At 36.6% G+C, this 17,343-nt stretch overlaps 2 protein-coding genes and 1 non-coding gene across 3 annotated transcripts in view; 2 read left to right on the top strand and 1 right to left on the bottom strand.

Moving 5' to 3' along the window:
* LARP1C (winged-helix DNA-binding transcription factor family protein) overlaps positions 1 to 3,984 on the bottom strand; it is a 28,429-nt gene extending 24,445 nt beyond the window's left edge. The window contains exons 1-4 of the mRNA XM_089151838.1: positions 3,206 to 3,984; positions 2,492 to 3,068; positions 2,264 to 2,417; positions 2,048 to 2,138 (exon numbers count right to left, since the gene is read on the bottom strand). Coding sequence (XP_089007964.1) covers positions 2,048 to 2,138; positions 2,264 to 2,417; positions 2,492 to 3,068; positions 3,206 to 3,661 — 1,278 coding nt within the window. The 5' untranslated portion in view covers positions 3,662 to 3,984. The remainder of the gene's footprint in view (positions 1 to 2,047; positions 2,139 to 2,263; positions 2,418 to 2,491; positions 3,069 to 3,205) is intronic.
* A 7,412-nt stretch (positions 3,985 to 11,396) lies between these two features.
* On the top strand, positions 11,397 to 11,469 carry TRNAK-UUU (transfer RNA lysine (anticodon UUU)). The gene has a single exon. It is a non-coding gene; the product is annotated as a tRNA-Lys (tRNA).
* Positions 11,470 to 14,887: 3,418 nt separating this feature from the next.
* On the top strand, positions 14,888 to 16,425 carry LOC149017505 (aquaporin PIP2-7). The gene is made up of 4 exons (XM_089151836.1): positions 14,888 to 15,278; positions 15,378 to 15,673; positions 15,774 to 15,914; positions 16,003 to 16,425. Exons 1-4 carry the CDS (start codon positions 14,999 to 15,001, stop codon positions 16,120 to 16,122), a joined length of 837 nt encoding a protein of 278 aa, XP_089007962.1. The 5' UTR covers positions 14,888 to 14,998; the 3' UTR covers positions 16,123 to 16,425.
* Positions 16,426 to 17,343: the final 918 nt, after the last annotated feature.

Genomic DNA, 17,343 nt, shown 5'->3' with positions numbered 1-17,343 from the left:
TTCCAAAGCAGGAATTAAAGACCACTTTTTTCAATAAAGAATTGGCAACTCAGATAATTAGTTCTTTTTCCTGCTTTCTTTTATTCTAAATATTTTGTCAGTGAATGGGAAATAGTCTGTTTTGAGAACCGAGGGTGTTGCCTTTATTTTCCTTCCCCACACCAACTTCAAATTTGCTCTCCTTTGTCTCACTTCTCTCCTTTCACATCTCTTTTCTAATAAATTTCAACTTATTGTCACCATGCATAAGTGCTGTTCACAGCCCCCCAAGAAATGCTTTTGTACCTAAATTCAACCGATCAAATAAAAACACCTGCCACTGTACACTCTTTATTTCCTCACCCTGCTCTAATTGACTAATTCTAACAATGATGACTTCTTCACACTCTCCCTTGATATGGATAAACCATGAAACCAAAATTTTAATTCTTGAAAGGAAACAAGGTGATATAACAGACTAACAGAGAGAATCAAAAAAGTTTATATTGATACCAGAGGCCACCAAAGGACCTAATTCAAGTGACAAAGCTGCCTAGATTATAAAGGGTTCACAACACAGTCACGAAGACAAACTTTCCGTGAAAATATTCACTACCTAAAAAATTAAAGGAAAATACAAGCTAAATTGCTGGTGGTGGAAATTTAACGAGTACTCATCTACTAACTGCAGAAAGCTACAACTCAGTGCACAGAGTGAAGATGATGGAGTTTCATTCACTGAAGTGAAACTACAATCTTCAGCCTCATTTAAAAATGGTGAAATGGGGGTGGGGAAATGAAAATTGAATGTGGAAATAGGGTTAAAAGAAAATTTAATTTAATCTGAATGTATTCAAATTCAATAAGGTGCATTGCCAGGACCTCAATTAGTCAAACTTTGGTGAATAAAGATCATAAACAAGGAAACACAACAAAGAAAAATATGGCGAAGATAATGTTAGGTAAATTTGGATGAATAATCATGTTTCAGGAAAAGGGGGGGTAAGTAACATACAAATAATAATTCACCTTTAAAGGATGAAAATACATATACATGAAAATATGGAAAAATAACACTGACAAAAGTTAGAAAAGTGTCTTCGAAAAATTTTGCAGTACATTTATTTTCCATTTGGTACAAGTGCTCAAGTAATAAATTATGATTTTCTTATGAAGAAAATAAACTCCCGAGTTACGAGATACAGAAAAATTACACAATTTATGAAAATAGAACTCTTTAATGACTAAACTAAAGCTAACTACATTACATTGTGAATAAATCCCTATTTTAGCAAAAATGCTATCCAGACTAAAATATTTTTTGCACCATATACATGAGAGAATAGAAACTTCTAAAGTCGTAAACATTTTTTGAGAAAGAAAATTTAGCCTCCCCAATTTTAATTACACTCTATTCTGACAGATCAGATGTCCAAAATTGCAAACTGTGACAAGCGTCAACAATCAATTTTTTAAATTGACTGCAATAGAACATTCTGAACACTGGATCTTCATGACCAATCACTAGACCAGTCAGAATATTTGAGAGTAGACAAATACAAAAGATTAGTAGCACGGTGATACCAAGAGAATACATTCTCAAAAGTCAGAGGCTAAATACTTCTAGCACCATGAACAAAGATTCTTCTCAAAGGGCCACAAATGTATCATTTTGCAAGCATGCTGGCAAAACAAAGACAAGTATAACATTACTGCCTCTAAACTGGTGGAGTAAACATAGGGTAATCTTAGTCTAACGTAAACCAGTAAAATATTATGACTGCCATATTTCTATAACTTAAACAAATAATTCAAACTTTCAGAGATTCACCATATGCACAATAAGGCCACATTCAAATTGAATGACTTAGAATTTTGACATGTCTCAAAAAAGTATAGATACTATATAAAAACACAACGCACACAATCCATTCAACTTATTAAGCTTTCTTTGAGTTACTTGTGTATCTATGGAGATAATCTCATGTGTTAAGATGAACAAGCATGTCTGACCATGATAGCTAAACCAAGAAAAGAAAGGAGTCCATTTTTCCCCAGAACAACTCACTCGATTGAAGCTAGCTATTAAAGAAACAGGGACCCAACCCTGTTCATCCATCTTTTGCCGCAAGAAAATATCTTTGCATAAGTTCTCAGAACTGCAACAATAGAAAATTGGAACATTGAATACTCAGTACCCAAAAAGCTACAGAAAACAAATGGAGGAAGACAACTGTGCTAGTAACAGCACTACTGCCTAATGCAGACCAAGAATCACAAATACCTGAAGTAGTAATCTATCTGTTTCACTAGATCACTAAGCAACTTGGGATCCGGTGGAGGGAAAAATACTGCATGCGGTACAGGAGCAATAAATGGCACACCCCTGAAGGAATCCGGATGCGGTGCAGGAACATAATATACGGAAGGTATCATATCTGAATGAGACCTATATATTAGCAAGGAACCACGTAACAGAAGAGCATTTAACTTCTTTACAATTTCAATTTACCTGAGAAAGGCATTGGATTCCCAAATGGTCGAACGTGTGGTGGACTAATATATGGAACAGAACCAGGCGATCTTATGAAGGGAGCCCTCGGACCAACTCCCTGCTGATGCATGTGAACATCTCTACCGTTAAAACTTCGGTGAGGATTCCACTCATAATTCCCTCGATCTTGGTCTCGCCTGCCTCCAAAGTTGTTGTTATGGTAAGGACCATCTCCACGTGGATGGGATCCCCCACTGCCCCTCCTGAATGAACGCTGCTGCTGAGGGTGATCGGGCTGTGACCCCAACCCTCTGGTTCCAGTTTCCCAATTAGTACTGTTCTTATGAGGGTGTTCTCTTGGAGATGAATCTGGAATCACTATTGTAGGTCTACCGGAATTGTTCGGAGGCATTTCTACAGGTTGTGGTGGCGGTGGTGGTGGTGGCGGCTGAGTAGAACCGCCATTACCCGGCCCACCCCCACCACCGCCACGTTTCATTGATTTCTGACGGGCGGGAAATGCATGGTTTGGAGCCGGATTCGGATTTGCATTGTTAGTAGATTGTTTTCGCGGAGAAGATGCGACCACAGGGGCCTAAAGCAAACAGACAACACGCAAAGACATGCATGCAGACATAAATAACAATGGAAGAATGAAAATAGGAATACTAAATCTATCAGAAATTCAGAAAATATGAATGCTAAATCTATCATAAATTCAGGAAATCAGACCTGAGAGACAGTAGTGGATCCATCAGAAAGAGCTTTCGAAGAATCGGATGATGATTTTGGGGAAGCCCTCGCAGCCTCAGAGAGAGCAGGCCAAGCGACACCTCCCATGACGGGACTAATCTCAACTACGCCATTGGAAGGTTTATTCCAAACAGGTTTCTTGGTCCTAACAGCATTGTTGTTGTTATCGGACTGAACCTCCAATACTGAATTCTCAGAAAAAGACTTCGCTGGGGAAGTAAGAGGAGTTTGCTCCTGTACGGAAGTTGCCAAGGGAGATAGAGGAGAAGAAGGAGCAGCAGGGACAGCTTCCGATTCACCCCGAACAACATGTGACCACGGCGATGATAGATTCCTTCGACGGATTTGCTGAGAACTATTTTGGCCATCCCCAGATACGCCAGATGAACGAGGTGAGTGATTACTCGAAGCAGCAGAATCTGCAGTTGCAGCCATCGAAAACCTAGTAAATGACTGACTAATTATCCTTTTTATTCACCCAAACTGCAGCCGATTGAATTGATTGATGAGCGAAGAAGAACACAACAAAACTTTGGGAGATGATTGAAGGGCGTCAAGAGGGGTTTAGATTTTTTCTCAACAATGCATGTTGATCCAAAAATTAATGGCACGGATCTCCAAGGATCCGATCGCGAGCGTCACAGCACAAGCAGCGGTCGAGACGAGGGATCTCTCTCACAGCCTGCGCTCTCCTCCCGTCCTTTACTTCCCTTTCCCAGTTCTGAGAAAGACTCCTGGGGTCTGAAGGTTTTTGATATTGAAATTCTCTCTCTCTCTCTCTCTCTCTCTCAAGTATCTCAAGTACCCCTTGTTTCCATTATTTTCCGAGCCGTCTCATTTTTTTACTCAATTTACGTTTTTACCCTCGACGGTGACTCCACTGGCCCACTCCTCCTCAGTCCTACTATTTACGCTGACCGTCAACTATCAATTCTCTGAAATGCCCTCCTTGGCGCTCCGGCCTTTCCCACTTTGTTCATTTACTGTTTCACCATCCACTGTAATTTCCTCTGAAGAGCTGAACCTGGTGTTGCCACGCGTAGTCTAGAGTTTTGACTTTCTATGTCTTGGAAAAGAAGAATGGTGTCTTATCTGTCTTTAAACTATCTAAATGAGGGTATTTTGGGAAAAATACGGGAACCATTTGACAAATTTATTATTTTTTTGGGTAATTGGGTAGAAATCCATTTGACGATTTTCTTCTTTTTTTTCTTTAATTGGATAAAGAATTATTTGACGATTCACATAAATAGAATTGCAAATCTCGCCTGATTGCCATACTAGTCATTTGGAGTTCTCGCAAAACTGAAGAGGGGTTCTTTTCTGAAAACAAAAACAAGAGAACTCTTTCGACTAAGGTTAACCGTTACGTCTTTCCTTTTTATTTTGTTTTTTTCATTTAATGCTAAAGGATGCTAAAATAATGGGTTATATATAAAGAGTTAACCTTAACGGATTTTTGTATATCATTTTACATGGGTTAATGTTGAGCTATTTGAGTCACACTCAAATATGATTGAGGTATACCTAATGGTATATGTCATCAAATTAATTACAATCCAACGATATAATGAGCTTTTGTTCTTTTGTAAAACAGTTCAATTAAATATCAAATTTAGTGTCAAATTTAGTGTTGTTTTAGAAATACTATCTGGAAGCAACGCTTAAATCAATATTTGTTTAAACCCTAAACATCAACAACTGATACTAATGTCGACTTCTTTGTTGAATTTATTCAGTTGCCACAAGAGGTTCATTTGGTAGTTGCTCGCATTCTTTCTACATTGTTCAAACTTATTAGGGATGATGCTAAAAAAGTATATTAAAATGTAACGTATTTATAGCAGTTTATCTTCTCTATAAAATAAATAAATAAATAAATAATTTATTTTTCAATCCCATTGGGTATCAATTTTACAAGTGATTAATACCCTAATAAATAAAGTACACCAAAAATGTTGATTACGAAGTTCATCCATATCACTATACATGCACCTTGTTAATACATATATATATAACTAAAGCATAAGATGGGGTCTTACACTTTGCTCCAATAAAATCTAACTCTTAAACTTATACCATAAGGTATTGACCTTTTACCAGCTGATAAAAAATGTTATCCTTGTTGCACATTATGAGATTTGTTACTCCTAGATGATGAAATAAGTAGAATTAAGGTCACATGATTTTTTATATAAATTGTCTAATTCTACAATTCGGATAATTTAACCGTCATATATCGTAAAGAATAGTTTGTTATAGATGACTTGTAGCAACTCTTTATAAGGAAAAACAATGTTATTTTGAATGCTTGATGAAACTACATAGGTGATAATTTCCCTTTTTGGGCTCAAAAGAACTAAAAACAAAAATACCAAATTATTGATTGATGCTTTCCATGGTGTTACTATGTATATGTGTGGTGTTCACCTTAAATAAAACAAAATGAAAGTAAATTTATTTAAAACAAAACTATATTGCTTAATTAACTTAAGAGCATGCTAAATCTAAATATTAAAATTTACATTAATTAACAAGTAAAAATGGGAGAAAATCACTTCAAAATTATAACTATCAAATGGATATGTTCTACCTCTCGTGTTAATTGAATTGACATAAAACTTTCATTAGTCTTGGAGAACAAAGACCATCTTCATATTTATTATTAAATACAAAATATCTTATGGGTAATTAATTATACGGAGATCAAATCACTATCATAGTTTGTTTTTTTTTTCTTCCCTCGTATTAATAACTCAAAAAAAAAAACTCTTAGGTCTTTTGTGGTAGTCCAAGAGACTATTTTGTAGCACAGCTTGTTTCAATCAATATATTTATTTATAATGAAAATAATAATAATTAAAAAAGGTGAAACCTTCTGTCTTACTTTTAAGGGGTGAGAAAATAGATGAAAACATAATGAACGGTAAAAGATTGGACTACAGCTAAATTGTAGGTAGACAGAAAATAAACAAAAATTTGATGATGATGCAAGATTGACATGCATTTCTTTGTATAGGGAATCCTGACTAATCTATTTGTATGTCAAATGTATTATATGGTTATGTAGTTATCAAAGTATTACATGGTTAACATGTATGTGGCATTATAAAAGTTCTACATTTGATGCATATAGAGCTTAACATTTTATGGTGGAACAAATGGATTACTTCACAGCCCATTCGCCATTCCTGTAAAATGAAACCCACTGGCCCAATCCATTGGAAATGGATATAAGGGCCTTTTAGGCCCACCCACCAAGTTCCTATCAATGGGCCAGCACCCCAAATGTTGGTAATTTTATAGTTCTAGAATAACGAGAAATGTATTTTGGATTTTTTTTAGGCAGGGAAAATTGTGACAATTTGGGCCTATGAGGCCTGAAGACCAAATGGTCCCAGGTCTGGGCTTGGGTTAATGAGCCCAATTCAGAATGTTGTAGTTTAGGGGCGTACACCAAAGACCACATCACTGGAAAAGGCTTCTCTGGGCCCACTTTAGCAAATTACTTTGCTTCACTAGGGCTGCGTTTGTTTGTTGGAATAAAGGTGGGGTGGGAAAAAAAAGGTGGGAAAATTCTTGAAAAAAATATAGATTTCTTACATTATCATTTAAATCCCAAAATGGTGCATTGTTTGGTTGCTTGGGTGGGAAAATAGGAGACAAGTTTCCTTGAATTCTGTGATGTGGCAGCCCAACTTTATCACCCCATGCCATTTTAAAACCCTACATATTTGGTGGGACTTTGTGGGAAAGTTGGGAAAAGTAAAAAGTAGGACCCATCCTTATCACTTTTCCACAAAACCCTTTCATTTCCTTTACTTCTCCCTCACCCCACTACACATGGGACCCACATTTTTTTTTTTCTCATCCATTTTTTTTCCACCCCACCTTTGCAAACAAACACAGCCTAAGTATCCACCAAGCTGGCGTTTTTAAAACCAACGTCACTAGGACTGGGACCATTTTCTCTCGTGGTTTTCTAGGAATAAAGTAGTTTGATTCGTTCTACCATAATTTTATGAGGACCATCATTTCCATATGGTTGAAGGTATGTATCCATAATCATATATAAAATTAAAATTAGATTTAAATATATATTTTTTATAATTTTTGAATTTTATCTGATCCCTTCAAATTCGGGATAACGATCGTGTCCCATAAGGTAATTATCACCAATATGGGATAGATGATAGTGTCACATAAGGTAATGACCATTACCTTCGAAAAAATAGGTAAAATACCTATGATTGGGCGATGGCCACAAAGGAAAGGTAAGCACTGATCCAACGATCAAGAATCATAGGTAAACTCTATATAAACTAAGAAAAAACACACAGTGAAGGTATCTAAATCGTTTTTTCTTATTAACATATTCAATCAAATTCTACAATCAGTACTTTTTAATTTAGTCTTCAAAGGTGGTTACCTGACTGTGTGGTAGGCCTATGTCGCCATGTGTCTAACCATATTCTATAGACTAGCATTAAAGGATTCGAAGGTTAAACAATTTTTGAATGCATCAGATAGATAGTCCGGTCAAAATTAGAAAAAATGGACCCGATAAAATCCTTCGGCTACCCCAAAAAAAAAAAAAAAAATCTGGGCATTGGCTGAGATGCCAACTGGGTCATTCTCTAACAACACAAACAAACAAAATCTTAAGACACGACAAAACAAAATTAACTTTGATTGAAGAAAAAAACACTAAAAAATATAAATAAACAAAGTGAGATAATTTTCAGAAATCGATGCAGTTTACGTCAATTCAGAAATGGTTTTTAATTAAGCAAAATTCCTCATTCTTATCATTTGAGGTACGTAAACAATACGAATTCATCAATTGAATGAAGGATAAAACAATAGTATCAATTGTTTTAAAAACCAGACCGGATCAGAGCAGACATGAGACAACCACCCTCATTGACCTGGTCCATAACAGGGATCGTTCTCATCTAAAGACTAAAATGAAAGAAAGGCGCTTTTCCAGAACTGGTCAGAAAACGATATTTTTTAGGATATAAAAAATGAACTTTTTATTCCAAAAAAAAAAAAGAACTTTTTTATGAGAAATAAAACCAATTCAATCGATACGTATGGGTGTAACGGTGACAAACGCCGTTAGTATGGTTTGAAAGTCGAATTATCTTATTAAGACGGATTTTTCATCGCATGTTACTATCCGAATCATTATCCCACTAAGCCGAATATCCGCATAAAGGTCGATGTATATTCGGGAAGTTAAGCCAAATGTTTCTGTCAAATAATTATTGAAGGAAATCAGTTGATTACACGAAACATTAGAAAACATAATAAATTAGGTGCGTAGAATCAAGACAAAAAAAACAAAAAACCATCTACTATTGAACATGGCACATTAATTTTATACCAAATAGAAGACTGTAGTTAAAGATTTGATTTTAATTAATTTTTTTAATAATCTTTTAGAACCATCTGCACTAACAATCATATTATCTTTGAAATTGAAAGTGAGTTATAACTCTCAATCTTCTATTATTTTTATTTTTTTTAGTTTGCCAACTCCTGGTTGTGGTGGAGTATTCACTAGGGGATTTTTTATATTCACAAGGATTCAATACGGGAACCTTGCTTAAGCGGACCAAGCTGCTTACCATTTGGACCAATCTCCGTTGGTTTTATTTTTTTAGATGTAAAATCCTCTATATACACGAAAAAAATTAATAATAAACAAAAAATATTAAGTTTTATTTTATCTAATTTACAAAAAAAACAAAATTGTTCTGAAATTTGAAGAGTTCGAAATTTAATATTTGTGTTAGAAAATTGTATCTCGATTATTGGCACTTATCTAATCTCAAAGAAAAAATATTTTAGTGTTTTCGAAAAAACAGAAAAATTTATTAAGTCTGGGCCATGCTTCTTCCTCAGCAATTTCACCTCATGAGGAATATGACCGTTGCAGTCACGCAGCCAAAAGAAGGAGCAATTAGCATTTTTTCTCAACGGCTAGAACTTAGAAGAAGCATCTCGATGATGGAACCTTTATTTTCTTGTAGAGGTTCTAGAACCGGGAGCATATCCTTTTCCTACCCTTGGGGCATCGGTATACGTGTCGACGTTTGGTACGTGGGAATTTCGTTTTCATCGTAGCTTTCTTCTCTTGAAACGAGGAATTCCCACTCCCCTTTATCATAATCTGATACAAAAGAAAAGATAAGGACAAGAGACAGGTAGGGGCCAGTTGATGGATTCTCGGTGTGGCCGGTGCCGGATTCCGGTCTGGTTAATTATATTCTCCATTTTTCGGATGTTTCTAATTTCTATCCACCGTCGCCGTCATGCCAACTGGAACCACATGTGCTTCACGTGGACGTCCTGGTGATCCAGTTGTGGAGATGATCCTGATTCCCGGTGAGTTGGGATCAGTGACCCCGACGGGGAGATGATCCCGATTCCTAGTTGTGAGGATACCATTGGCCCACGCACAAACCCTCAGACTGTACTAACAGACACGGGTAGCCTACCTGACTTGTCTTTGGACGAAATTGGGATCCCAATAATTCATGCCATTTCCAATACGGTTCAGTGCGAAGTCAAAGTCTGGATTAATCATAATCATATTATCCATAGATTGGAACACTACTTAAGCCTTGTGGGTCCCACTAAACTTCCGTTGGCTAGTGGCTATACATGAGAGGTCAAAATGACATAATTCATACCTCTCAGTGTAGGGTTAGTAGAGAGGTAAGATTCATACTTTTCAATGGGGAGGTCAAGGAAGTTCCCTATGAGGAAGTAATCGAGGTGCATGCAAGTCTGGTCTAGATGAATCTCAGACAAAGAATAAAAAATCATAATTCATACCCGAATATTGCAACCGGTATCCTCTTCAACTCTTGTATATATCCCAAATACCCTTATTTGGATAAGTTTCTTATTTTTCTTCTTCTTTATTTGATTAGTCACCCTAATTTGCAAAAACAGCAAAAGGAAAATAAGTAGGCATAAGGGATTTATTTATAATAAAAAATATATAACCATTGTCACCACATCGGGTCATTCTCCCATACATAAAAACTCCTATGTTTATGAGTCCGAGATGGAAAGAGCGAAATTGCTTCGGACACATTAAATGTGTAGGACCTTCATGCGGGATTTCGGACCGTTGGATCCGAAATTTAGGTTGAGAATTCGATTCTATGGCTAGACGTGTTTCGCATGAAAGTCTTGAAAAGAGATGTATCCGTATGAATTTTAAGATTGTTTTATCAAAAGAAAAATAATAAATGTAGACATCTTGTATGTTGTCATATGTATAAATGAAGAATAAAGAGAGGGGTAAAGTAAAGAACAAGCAAAATAGGTTGCATCTAACCATCGAGTAAAGTATTGATTTATAATGAAAATTCATAAATTCAATCTTAGGGGTGGCTCAATTGACAAAATACCAATGCTTTCATGAAAAGAGTTGGAATTCGAATTCCCTTGAGTCAAAGACCCACTAATATTAATTGTTAAAACTTCCCAGATGATGTAGTTGAGGTGTGTAACCATCCTAGATAAACCTCAGATTAAAAAAATAAAAAAATAAAAATCATAAACCCTTTGATGATTTTTATATTATAACTTATAAGCCACAAGAGAAAAAATATATAATGAGATTACCAAGACGAAAAGGGGTTGTCATCAAAAGTACTAGTTCATTTCACAAATGAGTAACAATTTTATAGGGCGTTTTTTTTTTTTTATTAATTATTATTCTTACTATTTTTTTTTTTTTTAGACGTGATGGGTATCTATTTTAAATCCTGATTTTGTTTAAAATAATAAAAAACCCCTAAAATCTAAATCCATAGCTCATTCGGTTAGTTTTTGTATAAGTCACTTAAATTTTCAATGCAATTTCAATGTATACTGATAATATATATATATATATAATTTTTAAATCCTATTATTATTATTATTAATTTTTATCAATCTCAATCCTAAACAATTTGTCATCAATTTTCACAATTTTTTATTTTGACATATCAAATTTGTTGTTCATTCCATAATTCAATATGTACAAGGTTACTAAACAAAAAAAAAAAAAAAAAAGCTTTTAACGGTTAGTGGCAACGGGGTATGAGTCTTTATACTATTCTTTACTTAATACCTATATAAACATATTAATCTCAAGCATAACCTTGCCGTCTTAGCTCAGCTGGTAGAGCGCGTGGCTTTTAACCACGTGGTCGTGGGTTCGATTCCCACAGACGGCGTTTTATAAATAAAATTTTGCAAATTTCATTAACGGCGTTAAGACTTAGGATCATACATTAATTCTAGAAATTATTTTTTCTCTTAACTATATGATTTTCCAATTAATGTACTAGTACTTTTTGGTAAGAAAAGAAAATCTTTTTATGTCCTGAAAGAATATTGGGAATTGTGAAGAATCTGAAAGCCTATATAGGCATATAATGAGTTTTGATAAAATTAGGGGTAATAAAGACGCTATCAAGTAGTGACAGCTTGTGATTAAGATGCACTAAGTACTTTCAATGCCAATCTAATTTGAAGAGTAGGTGAAGCAAGATTTCTTATCTTTTCCTCTAAGTCGTGGTGAATAACGATGGTGGAATTGATTGATAGTTACTAAAAGCCTAAAATGGTACTTGACGAAAAGGGAAAGAAAGAAAAAGAAAAAAAAAAGCCTCCAGTAACATCATCCACATTGCCATACCATTGCTTAGAAGTTTGGGGGCTTTTCCAGATGTTGGTGGGTTTTACTAATAAATAAAATTATTTGGAATGCCACCTGATAATTAACCCATTAAACACATCATTAGGGGTATCATTAGCATGCCAACCCTATGCAATAAAGAGTAAATAAAAAGTCAAAAAATAAAAGAAACAAGAAACAATTTTTTTAATTGGTATAATAAAAAATAAAAAAAAAAAAGTTATGTATGGGTTGATGAGTTATGTCCTACCTTTACATAGTTAGATTTTGGCCGTCCTATTGATAAGGGAAAATCATGATCGAAATGGGTTTATCAACGGTCCAGTCCTCGATTTCGATCGAGAGCGACCCGAACATATCAGGGTTCGAGCGAGCCATATTATACAATAGCATGATAAATAAAGAACCTTGCACGTCTAGAAGACAAGCACAAACCCGTGAAACTCGGGATAAATAATCCACCAAGAAGTGGTTATTACCACTCATGGGAGTGGACAATCGTGCAAAACATGGTAATTACCATGCTCTCAGAGAAAAAGATCGTGTGATTCAGGGATATTATTCACTACTCCACAAAATGAATATAACCGTAAAGATCTGACGGCAACCAAGAGAAGGCTCGAACGAATCTAACGGTCGGGATTAAAAGATAAAAACTATATAAACCTTACCCTACGTACAAAGAAGGTAAGTGAATCGTATTCCTAATATTTTAATTCAAATTTAGCTCTGCAACTTGCTAGAGTTTTGTGATCAGTTCCTTAACCGTACTTGAGCTTAGATTCAAATTAGAGATTCAAACCGACTCAAACCAGAGTTATGGTTCGAAATAACGTTGGTTAGTTTGAATTTTGAATGAAATTCTAGATTTATCCTAAAAAAATTATTGAATTATGGTTCAAACTTTAACGCTTGATAGTATGGAGAAATCTCGGATTTCCCTCCCCATAAATCCGATTCACGTTTTAGTGTAAAATGGAATATTTAGATTCAGAATCTGAGTTCACACAACCAAAGGAAAATCTCCATTTGTGAATCCAGAGATTTGAAATCTCTGGATTCGCATAACCAAACAGGCCCTTAGCCTTCGGAGGTGGCCTCCCAACTCACACGGTTGAGTTACATCTGATGTTGTTTTGCATGTCATTCATCAGTAATCTAAGAGTTGAGTAGATTTTGGACACATCATTTATTTATGTAATTTTTGGTAACAACACTACCTATATTTTTTATTTATTTATAAAAAAAAATGATTATTCATTAAAAAGAATACAAGATGAACTCGAAGATGTTGAATGACATCAGACATATAAGGAGATGAGGGATTCCATGCACTGCCTACTTCCATGTAACAAGAACTAATGAGAATTGTACATGTTGATTTGTTATCAGGCAACTTATACTTTAGTAGTTGGTATTTAACTTTCATCCCATTTTTCACAATTGATAACTGATGACTTGCTTCATTGCATGTACAACTTATAATCAATCAGTTCAAGATACTTTTTCTGTATATCCTCATTTAACTCAGACAGCTTTCTTCATCTTTCATCTTTATACTCACTGTTGGGTTTAATATTTCCTCCAAGAGTTTTTCTTTTTAATAAAACACGTGCACTTATTCATGAATCTCTATATTAATAGTGATTGAAGAAAACCCTTTTAACTTATTATTGGAGTATGAGAAAGTCACTTAACAGATAAAGATAAAAATGACAATTTACAGGTATGTTAGATAGAGTATAATATGGTCATACCTAAAGCATTAGGTTACCACCATTGCAAGGTTAGGCTAGGATTCTCTTAATATACACAATCTATTTTATTTTGCATTTATGGAATAGATTTTAGGTCTAAAATCCAATTCTTGTGTCTTTTCTCATTTCATAATGTGTTTTTATCCTAAACCGGGTTGCCCAATTCATCTGGTGAAATGATGGTAGCTTTTGGGTCAACCGGAATGCTGTACCTGATCGTTTTGGGAAACTCCAAAAGGAAGGACGGAAAGAGTAACTTCTGAGCAAGAGAAAGAAAAGGACGACTCAGCAGCAATACCAACAGAATTATTGCTAGAAAATCCAAAACTTATCGAAAATGGAATCGTGTAATATACTTAATGAGTCATCTTTAGACAACGAAACCTAATTAACGGAATTCAGAAGCGATTAAGTACGAAGTTTAAGATACCAAAAGAAGGATCCAGACTTCCAGGTTCTCCAATCTCCAAGTCCCCAGAGAAGGGTATCTTGGGGTTTTCGTCTCTGACAGTCTCTGTTTCTTTCGCGCTGGAACAGGTCACGGTACGAGGGGCCCAGCCCCACTGCTCGGTAGTCGGTACTATTACTGGATTACGAGTAGCCGTTAAAATGCAAGGACAATTTAGTAATTAAAGCATTTAACCGCCGTTTATGAAAAGTACAACAGAGATGGAAAAAAGCAACGTTTATTTAACCGTTGGAATTGGGAACCGTCAAGCGTGGTTTTGTTGGATGCCAGGTAAGCTTTGCTTAACCATCTTTAGGGCTTCGAAAGCAGATGATGAAGCCCCTCACATGGGTCGCGCTGGATGGGCCCACCCACTCTTTCTCACTCTGGACTACTTTGTATTTTTCTAATTAATCCTGTTTTTTTAAATCTCTAATCACTATTTCATTTCTTTATCGTCTTTATCGCGGAGTTATCCTTATCGATATGTTGGGTATCTGACAATTTCATTGGTCCACGTAGTAAGGGTGGCCCAGTTGAAACGGTGGCAACAACACTCCGTTATGTAGTTTATATTTAATGGTTTTGATTATGGAAATAATAAAAAATTACAAAGAATTGCAGTGGGGGGCGTTGTGGGTCCCACTGATTATATGGACCAACGTGGATGTTAACTGTTAGGGTCTGAAGGGGGTCCCACGAAGAGTGGTGTGAAGGATCTGGAGCCCATAAATTCCCCCATACCCTTCCTCTTGTTTCTGTATTCTTCCAGTCTCTCAGCTGTGAAGCCCAGTGTTGTTTCAGGAAAGCTAAGAAGGCAGGGTTCGTGAAGTGTTTGTTTCAGAGAGCGAGCTTGAAAGATGTCGAAGGAAGTCAGTGAGGAAGGAGTCTCCCATGGAAAAGACTACTCAGAACCTCCTCCAGCTCCTCTCATCGATATGGGGGAGGTCACGCTCTGGTCCTTTTACAGGGCTGTAATAGCTGAGTTCATCGCTACCCTTCTCTTTCTCTACATCAGTGTAGCTACAGTCATCGGTCACAAGAAGTCAGGGAACTGCGACGGTGTTGGCCTTCTGGGTATCGCTTGGTCTTTTGGTGGAATGATCTTCATCCTTGTCTACTGCACTGCTGGAATCTCTGGTTCGATTTCTTACTCAACCGTTCTTCTTTTTCTTTTTCTCCTTGAGTTTGTCTTTATGGTGTTCTGACGATTTATGATCTTGCTTCTATGAAATGCAGGTGGTCACATCAACCCAGCTGTAACTTTTGGGCTGTTCTTGGCACGAAAGGTTTCGCTGCTCAGAGCTCTGGCTTACATGGTGGCTCAGTGCTTGGGTGCTATTTGCGGAGTTGGGCTCGTTAAAGCGTTCATGAAGCACGATTACAACTTGTGGGGTGGTGGTGCCAACTCGGTCGCACACGGGTACACAAAGGGTACTGCTCTGGGAGCTGAGATCATCGGAACATTCGTGCTTGTCTACACCGTCTTCTCAGCCACCGATCCCAAGAGAAACGCACGCGACTCACACGTCCCTGTAAGCAGCTTTCTCTTTTTCGGTTCAGGGCTTTTTTGTTGTGCTCTGTTAATTTTTCTCTGATTAGTTCTTGTTTAACTTGTTTTCTGGGTTTGGGTAGGTGTTGGCTCCATTGCCTATTGGGTTCGCAGTCTTCATGGTGCACTTGGCTACCATTCCAATCACAGGAACAGGCATAAACCCAGCTAGGAGCTTTGGTGCTGCTGTCATCTACAACAAAGACAGTATATGGGATGAACACGTAAGTGTTTTTTCCCCCCTCTTTTTGAATTGAACGTTTGGGTTTGATCAGTAAGTATAAATTAACTTGAGGATGAAATGGTTTGCAGTGGATCTTCTGGGTCGGACCATTCGTGGGAGCACTGGCTGCAGCAGCATACCACCAGTACATATTGAGAGCGGCAGCCATTAAAGCTTTGGGATCGTTCAGAAGCAACCCCAGCAACTAAAAGAAGAAACCCATCTTCCATAATTAACATCCACCTTACCTACTTACCCACCTCCAGTCACTGGTTTATTTTTTTATTTTCTCTTGGTGTTACTTGGTCTGTGTGAGTGTGTGTACGAGAGGATGAGTTCTTCATTATTTTTTTTTTGGGTCCTTCTCTTTCTGTAATTTATATTTATCTGAGCTTGTTGGAGGAGGTGTGGTGTTGGGGGAGAAAAGGATACTATCGATCTGTGTGAGAAAGATGTATTATTATTATTGTTTATGATGATGAGTGGTGGAACATCGTTTTCATTTTCTGTAACTTCCTTTGCATATTTCCCTTTACTTTTTCCCTGAAATGGTAGAGGCCATGAGTACCCCCACTATCATTATTTCTCGTTGGTTGGTTTATAATTTTTGCCGTGATGATTAATCCTTGTCCATGAAATATTCTCCAAAGTGGAAACCATATTGTTTTGATTCCATTTGTTAATGTTTATCCTTAGAGATTAGAATTTGAAGGGATCACTTCTCCTTCTCGAGAGATTCGAGAAGAGAGAGAGAGAGAGGGAATCCAGTAATAGATGCCTGTGGATTGGTCTTTTTCTTTGGTTTTCTTTATCTTTCTTTGTGGTATCCTTTCTGGAAAGCTGCCATGGGAACGTTGGAGCGACCCCATATGCTCACCCACCCACCCTCTCTGTGTTTATTTCTGAGTGGAAAAAAAGGAAAGAAAAAGACGAGAGGTGGGAGGAATATAATAAATATTGATGAGGGGTACACCAGTCTGTGATTGCCACGTGTCATAAAGATAAGCAAGGGTATCATGGAGTTTCTCACCCCTATCACATGGGTGAGAAATCGTTTGGTGGGAGAGGGAGAGAAAAGGGCATAATTGTTTATTTAGTGAGACCATGAAGGGTTCTGGAATCTGGTATAGCTCAGTGTTTGGGAATTCGGAGCTAAGGGAAAGGGCAGAAGTGTGTGTTCATTCATTCCTTTCTCTGTAGCAGCTACCTCTGTTTTACTGGAAAACCTATAACACAGCTTTTAATTACTAAAAGAAAAGCCTCAGTGTTGTTAATTCCTTTATGTATTAGCTGGCTCTCTTTTTTACTGGAAGAACAATAGCTTTTCTTGCAAGAAAATGCCCTAGTTTTTATTGAATTCCAATGTACTTTTAAGTTTTAAGTTTACTAAGTTCACATTTGAGTTTCAGTAGAGTTCAAATTAATGTCGT

Source organism: Hakea prostrata, chromosome 4 (genome assembly GCF_041222555.1).
Source record: "Hakea prostrata isolate BN-2017 chromosome 4, UWA_Hpros_2, whole genome shotgun sequence".
Taxonomy (NCBI): Eukaryota; Viridiplantae; Streptophyta; class Magnoliopsida; order Proteales; family Proteaceae; genus Hakea; species Hakea prostrata.
The sequence above is the reverse complement of the archived record's forward strand: the minus strand, read 5'-3'. Positions and strand labels throughout refer to the sequence as shown.

What these genes read in the sequence shown, in the direction of transcription:
- LOC149017505 (XM_089151836.1), top strand. Translation starts at nt 14,999, where the DNA reads ATGTCGAAGGAAGTCAGTGAGGAAGGAGTCTCCCATGGAAAAGACTAC. An exon ending in CACGCGACTCACACGTCCCT is followed by an intron (nt 15,674 to 15,773) that starts GTAAGCAGCTTT and finishes GGGTTTGGGTAG; the next exon opens with GTGTTGGCTCCATTGCCTAT. An exon ending in ACAGTATATGGGATGAACAC is followed by an intron (nt 15,915 to 16,002) that starts GTAAGTGTTTTT and finishes AATGGTTTGCAG; the next exon opens with TGGATCTTCTGGGTCGGACC.